The sequence below is a fragment of the Diaphorina citri genome, unplaced genomic scaffold (assembly GCF_000475195.1).
Source record: "Diaphorina citri unplaced genomic scaffold, Diaci psyllid genome assembly version 1.1 scaffold137, whole genome shotgun sequence".
Lineage (NCBI taxonomy): Eukaryota > Metazoa > Arthropoda > Insecta > Hemiptera > Psyllidae > Diaphorina > Diaphorina citri.
The window spans coordinates 77044-97083 of NW_007377574.1; the positions used below are offsets into that span (position 1 = coordinate 77044).

At 37.3% G+C, this 20040-nt stretch overlaps 1 protein-coding gene and 1 long non-coding RNA gene across 2 annotated transcripts; one reads left to right on the forward strand and one right to left on the reverse strand.

Moving 5' to 3' along the window:
• Positions 1-1705: 1705 nt before the first annotated feature.
• LOC113465641 lies at positions 1706-2261 on the forward strand. The gene is made up of 2 exons (XR_003390280.1): positions 1706-1763; positions 2049-2261. It is a non-coding gene; the product is annotated as an uncharacterized LOC113465641 (long non-coding RNA).
• A 2779-nt stretch (positions 2262-5040) lies between these two features.
• LOC103504869 (alkaline ceramidase 3) lies at positions 5041-20040 on the reverse strand. Its single transcript, XM_008469169.3, has 6 exons — positions 19785-20040; positions 19324-19434; positions 18726-18831; positions 17875-18153; positions 17494-17598; positions 5041-5220 (listed from the first exon to the last, which is right to left on the reverse strand). Exons 1-6 carry the CDS (start codon positions 19885-19887, stop codon positions 5112-5114), a joined length of 813 nt encoding a protein of 270 aa, XP_008467391.1. The 5' UTR covers positions 19888-20040; the 3' UTR covers positions 5041-5111.

The following is a 20040-nucleotide window of genomic DNA, read 5'->3' on the forward strand; positions in this document are numbered from 1 at the left end:
AACATACTCGATATTGTGAGCAGCACGTTTTTATGTTAAATAAACATATACATTTAATATATTATTATGAGCAGTTTATTTAGCTCAACTCAAAGAGAAATATAGCCAGCCTAGCTGGTTTGGAGAGTAGCATACCCGGGGAGGATTTTATTTTATACTAAACAAATGAGGTTCGTTCTCAGAACGGCTGGCTTTCTCTTATCCTGTCTTCCTTCTCTCTTCGCTTTCGGAACGAAGCCTTCAACAGTTTGTTACAGTTCGTTCTATCAAAACTCTTGAAAAAGCAGATTTTTTCAAAGAGCATTATAACTCAAGCAGGAAAGACGGGTCAAATTTATCAGAAGACTCTCCCTCTTGTTAAGTTACTAGCCGTCACTACACTATGTATGTATATCTACTGATGATATTGTATTGCACGCAGATAATATGAATAACAAAGCCATGTACTTGGACCTGTTAGCTGTCCATAATGTAAAGTAAGTTACAAAACCACAGCCATGTGTCCTTGCTGTTACCTGATGGGGTTTGCAAATTATTGCTCTACATTAGAGTAATAAGGTTTGAAATTAGAATAAAATGATCTACATTAGAATAACATGGTTCACAATTAGAATAAAATGTTCCACATTAGAATAACATGGTTTACAATTAGAATAAAATGTTCCACATTAGAATAATGTTATTTAGAATCAGAGTAAAACCTAAAACGCTCCACTAGGTATTATAGGTACTTCAGATTTAGTGCTCTTCATCAAGAAGTAAATATTTTTTTCAAGAGGTTTGACAGAGGGAACTGTAACTGCTATGAGTGCTATTACTAGCCGTCACTACACTATGTATGTATATCTACTGATGATATTGTATTGCACGCAGATAATATGAATAACAAAGCCATGTACTTGGACCTGTTAGCTGTCCATAATGTAAAGTACCTAAGTTACAAAACCACAGCCATGTGATAATATGAATAACAAAGCCATGTACTTGGACCTGTTAGCTGTCCATAATGTAAAGTAAGTTACAAAACCACAGCCATGTGTCCTTGCTGTTACCTGATGGGGTTTGCAAATTATTGCTCTACATTAGAGTAATAAGGTTACAGCCATGTGTCCTTGTTGTTACCTGATGGGGTTTGCAAATTATTGCTCTACATTAGAGTAATAAGGTTTGAAATTAGAATAAAATGATCTACATTAGAATAACATGGTTCTAAAATGATCCACATTAGAATAACATGGTTTACAATTAGAATAAAATGTTCCACATTAGAATAATGTTATTTAGAATCAGAGTAAAATCCGCCCCGGGCGGGAATCGAACCCGCGGCCTAGCGCTTACGAGGCAGACGCACTACCAACTAAGCTAACTAGGCTGGCTGAAGTAAAGAATTCTCATAGTGACAAGCTCGCGAATATCCCAGAAGTGTGTAGTACCTACGCGAATATCCCAGAAGTGTGTAGTACCTATAACTGCTTTTACTGGGAGAAACAAGAAGTAGAAACATGGTTTACAATTAGAATAAAATGTTCCACATTAGAATAATGTGATTTAGAATCAGAGTAAAACACTCCACTAGGTATTATAGGTACCTACTTCAGATTTAGTGCCCTTCATCAAGAAGTAAAGAAATCTCATAGTGACAAGCTCGCGAATATCCCAGAAGTGTGTAGTACCTACTTCTTTTACTGGGAAAAACAGAAGTAGGTTTGGTCATCTGGCTTGTATCTCTAGCATTGAGATGGCAGAAGTTCCATTCCTTACAGGTAGGTAACTGTAAGGGATAGTTTTTGACCAAACGATAGTGAGGTCTACGTTTATCTCGACATTTTCCATTAGGTTTAGATGTTTGAATGTTTGTTTGTTGCGCTATAATTCGCGATTATCTGATCCGATTTTGATGAAATTTTGTGCTTGATCTTAAAATATCAATGCACTGATCGGAGTCCATTTTCGCTCCCCGATTCAGATTTTGGAATCCAAGGCAGAAGTGCCATCCTCCAAGATAACTAGACTAGCCTTTACTCTTATGTTTTTACATGGTTTTTCAGATCTTTGGCTTCACCATGCTTATATTCGGTCTGTGTGTCTACAATAACCTCATGCCGTCAGCGTCCTGGGTTCTACACAGAACATGGATTCGACGTCCCAACCAGTCCAATCAGGAAGAAGAAGATATCATTCATCAGCCTGCCGATCAGCCCTAGAGACAGACAAGCCTCCAGGACGAAGGCGAACGGGAGAAACCCAATTCCATACCGCGGGCACACCTTAAGCGCCTGAAGATTTTGAGAGCACCCTTCTTAGGGACCAACAATTTTCCGGGAGTTTCGATATAAATTCTCTTAAGCGCCTGAAGATTTTGAGAGCACCCTTCTTAGGGACCAACAATTTTCCGAGAGTTTCGATATAAAAACTCATGTATAGCAAAATATTCCAAGATTTTGAGAGCACCCTTCTTAGGGACCAACAATTTTCCGAGAGTTTCGATATAAAAACTCATGTATAGCAAAATATTCCGAGGGACTAGAGTTATCAGACCTCCATAAGAAAAACATTGTACTGAGTTACATAGAGGGATCTCATGTCTCTGAAGAATGCACTGGATTTTAGGTACTTATTTGTACCTCATGTCACGAGAAAACTCTTAAGTAAGGTAGATATACATGTACCACGCGCGCTTAAGATGTTAAGGGACGGAATTTGGAATTGACCCTTTTGATGGCGAGACAAAATTCTGCAACTCACCGTTTCCGGATGAAAGTAAAAAAAACTTTTATTTTGTCATTTGGTGGATTGGTTGATCAACCGGTGCACCGGCTGTGAGTCTTATTTTCAAAAAAAACTTTTGTAATGTGTTTTGACGTTCTATTACAGGTACTGTGTTGAGCATTGCATTCTTCAACTTTGCCGGTATCAGCGTCACTAAAGAGATGTCTGCTACAACTCGTATGGTATTGGACACAGTGAGAACTTTGGTCATCTGGCTTGTATCTCTAGCATTGAGATGGCAGAAGTTCCATTCCTTACAGGTAGGTAACTGTAAGGGATAGTTTTTGACCGAACGATAGTGAGGTCTACGCTTATCTCGACATTTTGCATTAGGTTTAGATGTTTGAATGTTTGTTTGTTGCGCTATAACTCGCGATTATCTGATCCAATTTTGATGAAATTTGGTACTTGATCTTAAAATATCAATGCACTGATTGGAGTCCACTTTTGCTCCCCGATTCAGATTTTGGAATCCAAGGCAGAAGTGCCATCCTCCAAGATAACTAGACTAGCCTTTACCCTTGTGTTTTTACATGGTTTTTCTTAAAAATAAAATAACTACACCTCTTTTTTGATTCTGTTAAATAAATTTACCTTAGAAATAAAATAACATTAACAAGGAAAAAATACAAAATGGCACGCGAATATGTGTATAAATTATTTTGATTGGCTACGTATAATGTTTTTTTATAGAGGTAAAGCGTAAGGCTACGTCCACACTTGGTTTGGTGTGGGGAAGAGAGAACTTTGAGGGCCAAGTGTACAGTATCACATTGACTTTATGTTGGCCCATTTCTGGACATTTTTCCATCTGCGCATGCGCAAAAGTACATTTCAACATGAGACTGAAGACCTGGCGATGACTAAATTAAATAATAATAGACCTTTACCTTAATTGCAACAATGCAAGGAATTCTCACATTCTGATTGGTTCTTTCATTTTGGGTCGATGACTCCTTGCTGCCATAACCATCTGGAATAACAATAAGGTCAGCCACTCACAATCAGGTAGACCTGACGAGCTCACACACTATCAGGTAGACCTGACGGGTACACCTGATCAGGTCTACCTGATAGTGGCTGGCCTACAATTGACACAGTGCATAGCGGATATGAAGTAATTGACATGCATTAGTAACGCCCGGGACCACAGTCTTTGTTTGAACTTCAGTTAAATTGGTTTATTTTTTATTAAAGCAATCTGGTTGGTTGATTTTAAAATTTGGATTCAAATTTAGCCAATCAGAACTCGGTTAGAACTGAAACGACATGTTACGACACAGACCACATGCGTCTAATGTAGCAGTTGTTCCAAAGCTACGAAATAAAAACGGCGGTAAAAAACTCATCTTTTTTCTTCTTCTTCTTCTTTTTTAAACTCACACTGTGGTTCCGGGTATAAGAAAGACAAATTGGTAGATATACCTACAGAGTGGAGTTCAGAGAAACGTATAGGAACAGTTAAAGAGAAGAGAAGAAATAGTGTTAAACAATAAAACAATGACAAAATCAACCAAAGAAAAATAAAAAAATAAAAGGTTTGTAAATAGGGGCTTTAGGAATTGGAAGAAAAACAGTTAGGTACAAGCAAGGGCTTAAGGAAGGCTCAGACAAAGATTTGTAAATATACATATAGAGTTTAAATAAAAACGAGACAAGAATATAGAGTTTGTAAACAAGGGCCCTAGAAATGATAAGATGAAGGTTTGTAAATAAGGGCTTTAAAAATAGAAATTAGAAGTAAAGGCTTTATAAATAAGAGTACAAAAGTTCAAACGTACAAGGGCTTTGTTAGAAAATTATATACCGAATGAATTTGTTGTATCCATATTGTATCTCATGATTTCATTAGTGTTTAGTTTTACATATATGTATATTTAATTTTCCCTTTATTTTATTATTTCCTAAATAAAGAAATATTCATATCAGACATGATTTTGATATTTACAAGATCTGACTTGTTTTTGCGAAAATACTCGAAATGCTGGCCCACGTACCAGAAAATTTTACATTTCACAATAGACACATAACACATTGTTTGTGCATTCAATCAGTCACTACGCGCTACTAAAAGTCGCGAGTCTATGGGCCTTACGTAACGTTGTACGTGTTGGTGTGAACGAATTCTAGAAGGGATAAGAAATACATATAAAAATTACTTAATGACCAAACAAAATTTTTGAAAATATTGTAAAGTTTACAAAATAATGTATTTTATGTTCTTGTTAACAAGTTAAAATATATTGCTTACAACAGAGGTGAAACTATAGAACTGGGTAACAGAGGTGAAACTAAAGGGCCGCTTCTAACATGGGTTCGTGAGTACGCCACTGGTCGTTATGTCACTTGGATTTCCCCCCATCCTGAGTCCAATGTACGTTGAACCCGCAGTAACTGATCTTCAGACGAGACTGATCTCGCCTTGGATGGAAATCGTAATGCAGGTGAATGCTGAAATAGAAACAGAAACATCAACATCCGATTGAGAGATTCCAATCCCGAACCATTCTGACAATCCCAAGATTTCGGGACTGAAAAAGGACAATCCCGGGAACAACATACCTACTTGAAATATGCAATTTTGTGGCGAAAAAGAAGGAATAGCCCGCGGTGAGACCGTTTTTTTTTTATATATCTTTTTTAAGAGGTTCGGTCATTTATGAAAATGGATACTTACGAGTTGGTTATTTATCCCGACTCGGAGTTTCGTCTATTTCATAGACATTTTCAAGGGAAACTCCTAAGTAGTATAGTATTTACAAAGAATGTCGAAATTAAGTAAATTCATTAATAGTCAATAGTGGGGACGGTCGACCTGTGCGAATTGGGGTATTCTCACTTTTCACGTTATTTTTCAGCAATATTCTATATCTATGTATGTAATATTTTTACGCCGACCTTATTTTTTTTAATTTTATTTAAATGTGAAAAGGATAGGAAGGAGAGGATGTAATAGAAATGTATGTAATTACCGGTATAGTATAAAATAAAACAAATCTAATTTGAACGAAAACAAAAATGGAGGCCGGGGATCACAGGAGGATAAAATAAAAACTTGTGCAAAGTTGAAAATTATTTGGACAAAAACAAATGATATAATAAACAAAAAAAAGTGATGCAATATAAATGAAAGGTACAAATAGCATTTCATTACCATAGGTCTATTTAATAAAGAACTATTACATTATGTTCCTGTAGGAAAGGGAACCCTATGCAAAAGAAATACTTTCTTTCCTACAGGCAAAGAAAGTAAAATTTGACGATGCGCTGTGAGCTTAGATTTTTTCGATCTCGTCTTTGAGTGAAAATTTAGGGCCGAATGCACAGTCGTTCCTAAATGATTTAGGTTCCCTTTTTCCTTAAGATTTCCTATTTCCTTAAGGTATCCATTTTCCTATGTTGTTTGTTTTCTTCTGCTTTATTACTAATGGCGTCTGTTTGTCATAGGCCACTTTCGATTTTTCACCTATCAATTTGTTCAAAAAAGGTTTTCCTGTTACTAACAACTTCATTTTATGATCAATTAATTAAGAAAAAGTACGAGAAAAATTAAAATTACATTGTTCACTTGGTCAGATTCACATTGACAGCTCAGAAATGAAAAAATAATCTCTAAATTTTCTTCTTCTCTATTTGGATACTAATCGCGTTCATTTGCTATCGACCAGTTTCGATTGATTTTTAGTTGCTATTTATACAATGTACACTGGAATGCAAAAAAATTAGGACAGTTTACAGTTTTCATTGAACACTGTTACAGCGATTTTAAAGTCAATCTGTTCCAAATTTTCTACACGTCAGTGTATTGAAATTAAAATGTAAAAGAAAGTCGGAAATACACATTGCGCTTGCGTAACCAGGAGGAGTTAAGGATCCTCTATGCATATGAATTTTAGGAAAGCACTAAAAGGAATCCCTAATCATTAAGGTACGACTGTGCATTCGGCCCTTAAAATGCAACATAATATAAACAATAAATGAAATTTAAACGAATCGAGTATGAATGGATATACCTAAAATAAAATGATTTGAATATGAATGGATATAAAATAAAATGATTTGAATATGAATGGATATCAAAAAAAGCAGAATGTTTTAAGCACCAGTATAAAATACAACAATGAATAGGTAGATGATAAAATGTTTAATACTAGGTAAGTACTCAAATAATTAGATACCTACTGTCTTTATAAATCATTATCACTTCATAATGATCATGACACTATAATACCTTGTAAGACTATCCTCATCAGTAGATAGTTAAATTAGAGGCAGTACCTATAAATTCTAAACACAGTATTTACAGTACATAGGCAATGTCTTGCCTACTATCAAGTGATCCAGTGTTGTATCTGAAAATGGGTGTAAAAGTATAAGTAGTGTTTTATTTAGACTATCACCTGAGAACAAAAAGTCCCATTATGGTAACAATTTAATAGAGCCCCTCATTATTGATAATGTGGTAGAGAATGCCATAGGCATTAACTATAAGTAGTGTTTTATTTAGACTATCACCTGAGAACAAAAAGTCCCATTATGGTAACAATTTAATAGAGCCCCTCATTATTGATAATATGGTAAAGAATGCCATAGGCATTAACCCCACCCTTGATCAAACTTTATTTATTTTATTAATTCTCAATTTTTGTTCAACTTTCTGTAAAGATTTGATCAAATTGTGTAATAATAATATTTTGTTCATCAATTAACAATTTTAGGAAAGATATAGACAACAGGCATTAACCCCACCCTTGATCAAACTTTATTTATTTTATTAATTCTTAATTTTTGTCCAACTTGTATATATATTTCTGTGAAGATTTGATCGTATTGTGTAATAATAATATTTTTTTCAATGATTAACAATTTTAGGAAAGATATAGACAACACAGTGACTGGCTAATTCCTACAACAAAGACAATAATGTCTAGATAAAGCTGAAAGACAAACGGAACGTATCATACAGATCTGCAGTACGTAGGATGATATGGCGAGGATGGCGAAGGCTGTGTTGTGAAGTACGGGGAGAGGATTGTACAGATATATCAGGGTGAAGGAAATGCTCAACAGGAGACCAGCGACAAGACCGGGCTTCGAGAGAGATTTGGGTGATTTGATGTCGCATCTGTGAAACAGGAGAGAAAAACAAATATTATTTATTGAAAAAAGCATCGACCCTTACATGGGACAGATGACTGAAAGGGTTAAAATACAAAAGGTTCTGCCTAGATCCATGTTTATTAGGCTCGTCCTGAACCGCGGTGAACCATTGCATCGTGAGGACTTGTGCTTGTTCTTTAAAAGCAGAGAGAACCCTTTGAAATGTTGCCAGCTAGCTAGGCTGGTTAGGGTTAGCTGTTCTCCTCCCTGGTTATAGTCTACTCTCTCTTTAACTCCCCTAGTCGGACAAGTCAACATGCTATACGTTAGTCACTGGTTCAACACAGTTATGCATTCTTCTTCTTTAGCTTTAAATTTTTTTATTGCATAGAAACACAGTTTTTTGTTGGAAAAAGAAAACATATACTTACAACAGATACAGAGAGAAAACATATACTTACAACAGATACAGAGAGAAACAGGTGCCCCACACCATGGGCAGTTCATCAAACAGTTGCATCTCATATAGGAGAGTCATGTGAAATGCCCAAGATCCCATGCCAACCACTGTAACATATGGATAGAGTTCATTATGTTTTGCAACACTTACATATAGTGTCTAATCTTCTTCTTTTCCCGTGTACAGACGGGGTCGGCGTTTTTCGTCAGCCTCTCAATCAGCCCTAACTAGGGTGATTAACAAATTAGGTAGGTACATAGGTACTGATTTTCTCTAATCACTACGGGCTAAAAAATTCCCGGAGGGACGGACCCAGCTTGTTTTTTTCTTCTTTTCCCGTGTACAGACAGGGTCGGCGTTTTTCATCAGCCTCTCAATCAGCCCTAACTAGGGTGATTGCTTTGGGCTGACCTTTGGTTTGGATACACTTAGAGTGTCTAATAATCAAAGTTTGAAGAGCCAGTTACCTTGGAGGGTAGCGCGTCTCTTTTTCAAGCGCTAGGTCGCGGGGTCGCTTCCCGCCCGGGGCGGATTTTACCCTGAATGGATAAGGTTTGTTCTTGATGTGGCTGGCTTTCTCCTATCCTGTCTTCCTTCTCTCTTTGCTTTCGGGATGATAAGACCTTAACAGTTACAGTTCCCTTTATCTTTTTTTTTTTTCTTTTTTAGCTAAATCCCCTTTATTAATTTATTTTTATTTGGAAAGGATCTACAAGTTTACTGAACCACAAGATCAGTACATCTAGTAGGAAATTTCAACCTACCAAACAGGAATGTGTATGCAATGATGAATTTCTTCTCGAAATCGTTTCTAAACACATCATATATTCCATACAGGGCTTGTAGCATCATCACCAGGTTGCTGACAGTGTTCCCTGAAACATAGCATAAATCATTAGATTCAGATAATGAAAAGAGAGGATAGGAGAAAGCCAGCTGTTCCAAGAACGAGATCTGTTTGGTATAAAATCCGCCCTGGTCGGGAATCGAACCCGCGACCTCGTGCTTACAAGGCAGACGTGCTAGCCTCAAAGCTGATCAGATTGGTCGGATTCTCGTCCCACTTCCCTTACGAAATCCTGTATACGGGCCTGACTGGAACCCTACAGAGTAATGAAAACCAACAGGTATGATACAGGTGGGTATTGGGTATTAGAAATTCGCAGGCTTTTCCATTTATTTTGATTTGATTCGGCTCATTTTTTAAACAAAAAGACAGTAACAGCTAATTTTGAGAGCTTGTGTAACGTTTGTGGGTTAAAAATAGGTAGAAATAAGACGTTTCCGCCATGTAAGAAATTAGAAAGTCTTATATAGAACCTATTAATATTTTCACACTTACGCCTTTTTTCCCAGTTTTATACAGAAATTTAGTATGCCAACTACGAATCGGAGTGTGAAGTGAGTTTAAACTCAGAACGTGGACCAAAAGGACCAATATGGTCTTTTCGGCTAGCTAGATAGTCGGCTCTCTTGTAGCATTTATAGAGGAATAAAATTGTTTTCTTCAGTGAATAGGTATCTACCTTATTGTCCTAAATATTAAAAGTACGTAGGATAATAAATAATTAAATTGAGCGATGTGTTTAAAAATAGGTAGAAATAAGACGTTTCCGCCATGTAAGAAATTAGAAAGTCTTATAGAACCTATTAATATTTTCACACTTACGCCTTTTTTCCCAGTTTTATACAGAAATTTAGTAAGCCAACTACGAATCGGAGTGTGAAGTAAGTTTAAACTCAGAACGTGGACCAAAAGGACCAATATGGCCTTTTCGGCTGGCTAGATAGTCGGATCTCTTGTAGCATTTATAGAGGAATAAAATTGTTTTCTTCAGTGAATAGGTATCTACCTTATTGTTCTAAATATTAAAAGTACGTAGGATAATAAATAATTAAATTGAGCGATGTGTTTACAAATAGGTAGAAAGAGACGTTTCCGCCATGTAAGAAATTAGAAGGTTAATAAATTGTTCATAATCTATATGTATAATGTAAATATATAGTCTTATAGAACCTAAAAATCTAAAGCTTACAAACTAAAATAAAAAAACTACACCTCTTTTTTTGATTCTGTTAAATTTACCTTAGAAATAAAATAACATTAACAAGGAAAAAATACAAAATGGCACGCGAATATGTGTATAAATTATTTTGATTGGCTACGTATATGTAAATATAGTCTTATAGAACCTAAAAATCTAAAGCTTACAAACTAAAATAAAATAACTACACCTCTTTTTTGATTCTGTTAAATAGATTTACCTTAGAAATAAAATAACATTAACAAGGAAAAAATACAAAATGGCACGCGAATATATGTGTATAAATTATTTTGATTGGCTACGTACAATGTTTTTTTATAGAGGTAAAGCGTAAGGCTACGTCCACACTTGGTTTGGTGTGGGGAAGAGAGAACTTTGAGGGCCAAGTGTACAGTATCACATTGACTTTATGTTGGCCCATTTCTGGACATTTTTCCATCTGCGCATGCGCAAAAGTACATTTCAACATGAGACTGAAGACCTGGCGATGACTAAATTAAACAACAAACAACTCCAACAGCCTAGCAATCAAAATCTTACGAAATACAAAAGGTTTTACATTCAAGAGATTAATTTCCATTAAAGATTATTTGAGCCGGTCTCGTGGTTTGAACGGGCGGGAAAAGGTTCGACTATCAATTTAATAGTTTTGCTTTTGCAGCCGACTACACGCTACTCAAAGTCACGCGTCTACGTGTGCAGTGTGAGACTAAACCTTATCATCCCCCGTGTTTAGACTAAGATAACATTTCCGTATTTATAAAATGGTAACTGGTAAATACCCATGCGAGATTAACAAATCTGTCAATGTAAATCAATCTTCTGAACAAAAATGGCTGGTAGAACATTGGGGAAAGACTTGTGAATTCTCAGCTCATTTTCTGTCGGACATATACTACATTAACAAGTGCTATTTAATTAATTCCGTTCCGAAATCCAACAGAAAATAGAGCAATCTGAGAGGTGACATTTTACAATACTCGGGTAAAATTACAGTGTTGCCAACGCGTACCACACGCTTAGCATCATCTTAGGTAAAACCGGTCTTACCCCTTATCGGACTTGTTAATAAATACCATTCTATTTTGAACCGGCTCAGAACGTGATTACCTCTGAGTACGTTTTTTCTCAAGTAAATTCTCAGAACGATCTGAAGAACTTGTTCATAAATACGGGTGCAAACGGAACATTTCTTAAAATAATAATTTCCATATTTTACCAAACCAGCCTAGATATTTTACCAAACCAGCTAGGTTATAAGGTTACCAGGAGTTCCAGGAAAGCAATTTGAAACTGGATCTTTACCCAGGATTGTCCCAATAAAATCAGGATGTTTATCAAGCTTAAACTTAGAGCTCCTTTAGGCACTTACCAATATCTTTCAGCTATCACTCTTACACAGTACTCCACACACGAACTTATCAAGCTTAAACTTAGAGCTCCTTTAGGCACTTACCAATATCTTTCAGCTATCACTCTTACACAGTACTCCACACACGAACTACACACTTACATAATGTCTTCAAAATGGCAAAATCCAAGAGATTCACACTTCAGTTCTCAACTGGTATGTAAATTTCACATCGGCTGCTTCAGTAACTACGATCATGACAAGGAATATTCATGATTTCAACACACCCAGCTCTCTGCTACTAGATTGACCTTCTCCTCTGCTACAGCTTCATGATTCTATCTTTGAATAATTAATTCGCTGGTAGCTCCTGCCTAGTTCTATTTTCTCACAGAATTAATTTGATATTTTGTAATTCAAATTTTTTATCAGCGTATCAGCCTCCTCTTATCACCCAACAGTCAGCATTCAGCAATCAGCAGTTCCTTTGTTGACATTTGAACAGTGTTGCCGTCTTGACACAAAATAGTACAGCGTTGCCGGATGTCCTCTGGAGGTTCGCTGTTAGCTCCTGCCTAGTTCTATTTTCTCACAGAATTAATTTGATATTTTGTAATTCAAATTTTTTATCAGCGTATCAGCCTCTTATCACCCAACAGTCAGCACTCAGCAGTTCCTTTGTTGACATTTGAACAGTGTTGCCGTCTTGACACAAAGTAGTACAGCGTTGCCGGATGTCCTCTGGAGGAAATTACTGTACGTTGCCGGATGTCCTCTGGAGGAATTTACTGTACTCAATCTGAAAAATCACGTTTCTCTGTTCGCTCGCAGTTCGAAATACCTCTTTGATTTTTAGTGACTTCGGTTTTAACTTTTACCCATCACTAAGCGACAGCTATCCTCTTTATCACGTTAACCGCACCGTACTCCTTAAGGCCCGTTCAGACATGTTCGGAAAAAAAAATCGTGTCTTGTGACGTGTGTAATGGGAACACTCTCACATTTAAATTAGGTACCCAGCCTAGTTAGCTTGGTGGGTGGCGCGTCTGCCTTGTAAGCGCTAGGCCGCGGGTTCGATTCCCGCCCGGGGCGGATTTTATCCTGATGGGATACTGTTCGTTCTCGGAACGGCTGGCTTTCTCCTATCCTGTCTTCCTTCTTTCTTCGATTTCGGGACGACAAGACCCTAGCAGTTACAGTTCCCTCTGTCAAACCTCTTAAAAAAAAAGATTCATTTCGCAACTTTTTACTACAAAGTGTAGCATTTTAAAGGATGTACAATTGTACATATAGGACAATGAAAGGCTGAACAGTTCGACCTACCTGTTCTCAAAGTTGTAAACTTTCAGAAACGGGCCCATTATTTTATCAAAGCCTTTCCCTCTCTTTAGTTCTCTCAAAACCTGGCCTGCCCCCACACCCTAATACCAAGCCGGGAAATCCTCACCTGCGTAAAATCGAGCCTGATAATACATACATACATACATACATACATACATAACCATTATCGTTCTATCCTATAGGACAGGTCGATGAACAAAGCCCCTCCACCAGACTCTATTGCTATACCTTTGGTTAGCCTTTATATCTTCCCAGTTTCCTTGTTTCTTCCCAACATCAAACTTGATAGTGTCTTCATAACGATATCTTGGTCTTCCCTTAGGTCTTGTACCTTCCATTTCCATATCATAAACTTTCTTAGGTAACCTCTCGTCATTCATCCTCATAACATGACAAAACCATTTGGTCTTGGACTCACTTGCTTTTTTTCGTCTGTTTTATTGTTGTTTTTTTTTTCCAAGATCTAGTTTGATAGAGATTCAAAATTGTAACTGCTAAGGTCTTATCGTCTCGAAAGCGAAGAGAGAAAAGGGAAAAGAGGATAGGAGAAAGCCAGCTGTTCCAAGAACGAGATCTGTTTGGTATGAAATCCGCCCTGGTCGGGAATCGAACCCGCGACCTCGTGCTTACAAGGCAGACGTGCTAGCCTCAAAGCTGATCAGATTGGTCGGATTCTCGTCCCACTTCCCTTACGAAATCCTGTATACGGGCCTGACTGGAACCCTACAGAGTAATGAAAACCAACAGGTATGATACAGGTGGGTATTGGGTATTAGAAATTCGCAGGCTTTTCCATTTATTTTGATTTGATTCGGCTCATTTTTTAAACAAAAAGACAGTAACAGCTAATTTTGAGAGCTTGTGTAACGTTTGTGGGTTAAAAATAGGTAGAAATAAGACGTTTCCGCCATGTAAGAAATTAGAAAGTCTTATATAGAACCTATTAATATTTTCACACTTACGCCTTTTTTTCCAGTTTTATACAGAAATTTAGTATGCCAACTACGAATCGGAGTGTGAAGTAGGTTTAAAATCAGAACGTGGACCAAAAGGACCAATATGGTCTTTTCGGCTAGCTAGATAGTCGGCTCTCTTGTAGCATTTATAGAGGAATAAAATTGTTTTCTTCAGTGAATAGGTATCTACCTTATTGTCCTAAATATTAAAAGTACGTAGGATAATAAATAATTAAATTGAGCGATGTGTTTGAAAATAGGTAAAAAGAGACGTTTCCGCCATGTAAGAAATTAGAAGGTTAATAAATTGTTCATAATCTATATGTATAATGTAAATATAGTCTTATAGAACCTAAAAATCTAAAGCTTACAAACTAAAATAAAATAACTACACCTCTTTTTTGATTCTGTTAAATAAATTTACCTTAGAAATAAAATAACATTAACAAGGAAAAAATACAAAATGGCACGCGAATATGTGTATAAATTATTTTGATTGGCTACGTATAATGTTTTTTTATAGAGGTAAAGCGTAAGGCTACGTCCACACTTGGTTTGGTGTGGGGAAGAGAGAACTTTGAGGGCCAAGTGTACAGTATCACATTGACTTTATGTTGGCCCATTTCTGGACATTTTTCCATCTGCGCATGCGCAAAAGTACATTTCAACATGAGACTGAAGACCTGGCGATGACTAAATTAAACAACAAACAACTCCAACAGCCTAGCAATCAAAATCTTACGAAATACAAAAGGTTTTACATTCAAGAGATTAATTTCCATTAAAGATTATTTGAGCCAGTCTCGTGGTTGAACGGGCGGGAAAAGGTTCGACTATCAATTTAATAGTTTTGCTTTTGCAGCCGACTACACGCTACTCAAAGTCACGCGTCCACGTGTGCAGTGTGAGACCAGGCTAAACCTTATCATCCCTCGTGTTCAGACTAAGATAACATTTCCGTATTTATAAAATGGTAACTGGTAAATACCAAAGGTTCGACTATCAATTTAATAGTTTTGCTTTTGCAGCCGACTACACGCTACTCAAAGTCACGCGTCTACGTGTGCAGTGTGAGACCAGGCTAAACCTCATCATCCCCCGCGTTCAGACTAAGATAACATTTGCGTATTTATAAAATGGTAACTGGTAAATACCCATGCGAGATTAACAAATCTGTCAATGTAAATCAATCTTCTGAACAAAAATGGCTGGTAGAACATTGGGGAAAGACTTGTGAATTCTCAGCTCATTTTCTGTCGGACATATACTAAATTAACAAGTGCTATTTAATCAATTCCGTACCGAAATCCAACAGAAAATAGAGCAATCTGAGAGGTGACATTTTACAATGGAATACTATTTAACTGTTCCAAATCGCAGGTTACAAAATAATCAGTGGCGTAGCGTTCATGTAGGGCGTGTATGGCGGCCATACACTCAAAAATTCCACTCAAATACCCTTAAATATTGACTTTAAATAATTATTGTATTCTTATTAGATAGATATTGTGATAGAAATTAGTGTCCGCCCTACACTTGGAGTTAGACCACGCTACGCCACTGCCAGTATGCTACTATTTTTGTTTCCATAAGGAAAGAAAAACGAGCACTTCACCTAAAATTCTCATCTCAAAATTCTATCCTTAAAGAGGTGAACCAGTTTCATTGGGAATCCAACGGACGCTATTCCCCGTTCATGCTGTGATCTGCAACCAGCCAAAGACTGGCAGCCTCGTTTGAATATATTTTTGAACAAATGTTTCTCTCGACTTTTTAGAATCAATGAGAGTTCAATACCAATCTTTCGTGGAATAGGCTACCAACCAGGCGAGCGTCGAGCGTCTTCACTACTACACCACCGAGGCCAGGTTTTCATCCCTCCATCTTACTTAGGCCAGCCAGCCACTCAACATCAGGCAGATCTGATAGGTACACCTGATCAGGTCCGCCTGTCAGGTCTACCTGATACCTAATGAGCACACACACAACCCACTACTTTTCCTTGGAAGTTTTTTTTCCATTTTTGCAAATAAATAAAAAATCAAAAAACTTTTAGGGCAACAATTTTGTTATTATTAAAAAAGTTTCCCTTCCTTGACCCAAATATGAGGTGCACCGAGTCTCAAACTTCTCAAGAAAGGAAGGGTTTTTTTTATTTATTGAGTTCTGGATGTACAATCCACAGTGACCACCTTCACCGCAAAATAATGGGACTTCATTTGAGTTTGCGAGGAAATGCAAGTTGGGATTTATGGTCGGAGTTTGGAGAATTTGAACCAAAAAGAAATAAAGGACAAAAAGTTTACAGATGAAAATATTTCATCCGTTCTGACTGAAAATGGTAGCGTAGTGGTCAAGACGCTCGCCTGGTAAACAGGAGGGCGTGGGTTCGATCCCAGCCGAGGCATGGAATTTTATCCTCATTTATTTGAGATTTTGACCACATAATAATGGAGCTCTAAGGGTTAGGTGGTAGAAAACGCCTCCGGCGTTAACCTCGCCTAGTGGTTACCTTCCACTCAAGACTCTATTATTATTATTATTATTATTATTAATTAGATTGCTTAAAACTCAGATTGTGGCACCGGGCATGAAGCAAACATTGTTTTACCCATAAAAAAGTGTTATAATGTACAGTAGAAAATATAAAGGTAAAAAATATTTTACCTAAAAGTGAGAGGAAGAGAAGAAGCTGTTCACGACTTTTTGTTTTCTCTTTCATACCTATAGGTAGCTACTAGGTACGCCAAAAGAGAAAGTAACGATTGAAAAATGACGTCACCAGAAAAAATTCCATTTGCTGGTTATTTTTCCTTGACCAAAATCTGATACATTAGCAAAACTACAAAGGTAAACAATACATAGATATTACTAACGTACGTAGGATACAAGCGGACTAAATTATTTCAATTTGTATGAACGCCGTGAAATTATCGAGCTATGCAATGTGCAAAACAATTAGTGGCTTTGTCAAGAAATAGAAACTTTCCTTTTTTTCCGTTTTAGACCAATTTCTAGATTTTCTAGGTACATTAAAACAAATAAATGTACGCAAATAATAACCATAGGTACATAAGTAGATATAAAATTAATCTAAGTAAAAAAAAAAGAATAAATAAATAAAAAATATTACATTCCATAAAACTGGAAAACTTGGAAATTTTTATAAAAAATTGGGATAAATAGGTAATTTCTATAAAATTTGGAAAAGTACTTACAAAAAATATGCGAGGGAACTGTAACTGCTAAGGTCTTATCGTCCCTAAAACGAAGAGAAGGAAATCAGGATAGGAGAAAGCCAGCCATTTCGAGGACGACCCTTATTTATCTGGTCAAAATCCTCCCCGGGCGGGAATCGAACCCGCGACCTAGCGTTTACAAGGCAGACGCGCTACCCTCCAACCTAAATAGGCTGACCCTAAACAAATTGTGACCAAATGTGGGTATCCCTATCCCAGAGGCAAAACTTACGTGAGAAGAACACTGAGGTAGGTACCGTGGCCTGCGAAACAATGCCACCACGCATGTAGCTGGGTGGTGGGAGATATCCAGCCTGGTATGGACTCTCTGAAAGACCTATAATATATGCAAAACAAAGCACAATTTAGAATAATACAAAACAAAGAATAGAGGGGAAATAGAAATGGTGGATGAGAATTTTTAAAGTTGTTGTGGTTGAAGGATTGCCTAAAATGGCCTAGATAACCAAAACATTCCAGTCTTGGATACCACTTGCTCGAGTACTCCAAGGTGAAATAGCCGGCAAAAGAAAAAGAGGAAGACCAAGAACATCCTGGATCCAAAATCTCAGTCAATGGTCTATTCGTTACAGATAAAATATTCTCAACTCACGTGAGGTTATCACAGTAGAACTTGTCGACATTCCACAGTGCGAATCCGAACAGATAGCACGCGAACGACAATGCGTACAGGGTGGCGCAGAGTCGACACCGGGTTTGTCGTATCATACAGATCTGTAGTACGTAGGATGATATGGCCAGGATGGCGAAGGCTGTGTTGTGAAGTACGGGGAGAGGATTGTACAGATAGATCAGGGTGAAGGAAATGCTCAACAGGAGACCAGCGACAAGACCGGGCTTCGAGAGAGATTTGGGTGATTTGATGTCGCATCTGTGAAACAGGAGAGAAAAACAAATATTATTTATTGAAAAAAGCATCGACCCTTACATGGGACAGATGACTGAAAGGGTTAAAATACAAAAGGTTCTGCCTAGATCCATGTTTATTAGGCTCGTCCTGAACCGCGGTGAACCATTGCATCGTGAGGACTTGTGCTTGTTCTTTAAAAGCAGAGAGAACCCTTTGAAATGTTGCCAGCTAGCTAGGCTGGTTAGGGTTAGCTGTTCTCCTCCCTGGTTATAGTCTACTCTCTCTTTAACTCCCCTAGTCGGACAAGTCAACATGCTATACGTTAGTCACTGGTTCAACACAGTTATGCATTCTTCTTCTTTAGCTTTAAATTTTTTTATTGCATAGAAACACAGTTTTTTGTTGGAAAAAGAAAACATATACTTACAACAGATACAGAGAGAAAACATATACTTACAAAGAAAACATATACTTACAACAGGTACAGAGAGAAAACATACACTTACAGAGAAAACATATACATACTTACAACAGGTACCTACAGAGAGAAAACATTTACTTACACCAGATACAGAGAGAAAACAAATACTTACAACAGGTACAGAGAGAAACAGGTGCCCCACACCATGGGCAGTTCATCAAACAGTTGCATCTCATATAGGAGAGTCATGTGAAATGCCCAAGATCCCATGCCAACCACTGTAACATATGGATAGAGTTCATTATGTTTTGCAACACTTACATATAGTGTCTAATCTTCTTCTTTTCCCGTGTACAGACGGGGTCGGCGTTTTTCGTCAGCCTCTCAATCAGCCCTAACTAGGGTGATTACTTTGGGCTGACCTTTGGTTTGGATACACTTAGAGTGTCTAATAATCAAAGTTTGAAGAGCCAGTTACCTTGGAGGGTAGCGCGTCTCTTTTTCAAGCGCTAGGTCGCGGGGTCGATTCCCACCCGGGGCGGATTTTACCCTGAATGGATAAGGTTTGTTCTTGATGTGGCTGGCTTTCTCCTATCCTGTCTTCCTTCTTTCTTTGCTTTCGGGATGATAAGACCTTAACATTTACAGTTCCCTTTATTTTTTTTTCTTTTTTAGCTAAATCCCCTTTATTAATTTATTTTTATTTGGAAAGGATCTACAAGTTTACTGAACCATAAGATCAGTACATGTAGTAGGAAATTTCAACCTACCAAACAGGAATGTGTATGCAATGATGAATTTCTTCTCGAAATCATTTCTAAACACATCATATATTCCATACAGGGCTTGTAGCATCATCACCAGGTTGCTGACAGTGTTCCCTGAAACATAGCATAAATCGTAGATTCAGATACCTAATGAAATGAGAAAAAAACACAGGTGTGCATGTCAAGTGCCATATGATTCCCTGACACAGTGCATGATTTTACAAGGGCACTTTATTTTCCACAAGCAGAGAAGTTCGTATAAGGAAAAAGTGGCATAATACAGAAAAGTTTGGTTAGAAAATTTGCAACCTGGCAGGGATTCAAACCCAACACCTCCAGGTTGAGAGGCAGTGCTCTTAACCACACAGCCGCAGAAGTGGGCATAATATCTACTGGTTTAGGGGACTGGAAGAGATCTGATTAGTGATTACTTTCCTAGACAATAAAGAAAGTAAAGAACTTACACATTTCTGCCACATAGTAACTTTCCACGTAATTCTTCTCACACCAGTCGACAGTTGATGTCCGCTCTCCCCAATATCCTGCCTGATCCACTAAAGGAGCCATTTTTCCGATCTTCTACAGTTGAGCATGAGACATTGTTATCACAGCATAAGTAAACACAAAGAGGAATGGTTCACTGAAATGACAAACAAATAAGTATTGAGATAAATGAACAACACTAATTAACAAGTTGGAATGGGATATTTACTTATAAAC

Bases quoted from the DNA above. Each gene is read 5' to 3' on its own strand.
- LOC103504869 (XM_008469169.3), bottom strand. From the start codon at position 19,887: ATGGCTCCTTTAGTGGATCAGGCAGGATATTGGGGAGAGCGGACATCA. The intron at 18,832-19,323 runs GTAGGTTGAAAT...CATATGTTACAG, and splicing joins TGCATACACATTCCTGTTTG to TGGTTGGCATGGGATCTTGG. The intron at 5,221-17,493 runs GTAAGTTTTGCC...TTTCTATTTCAG, and splicing joins TACCTCAGTGTTCTTCTCAC to CATTCACCTGCATTACGATT.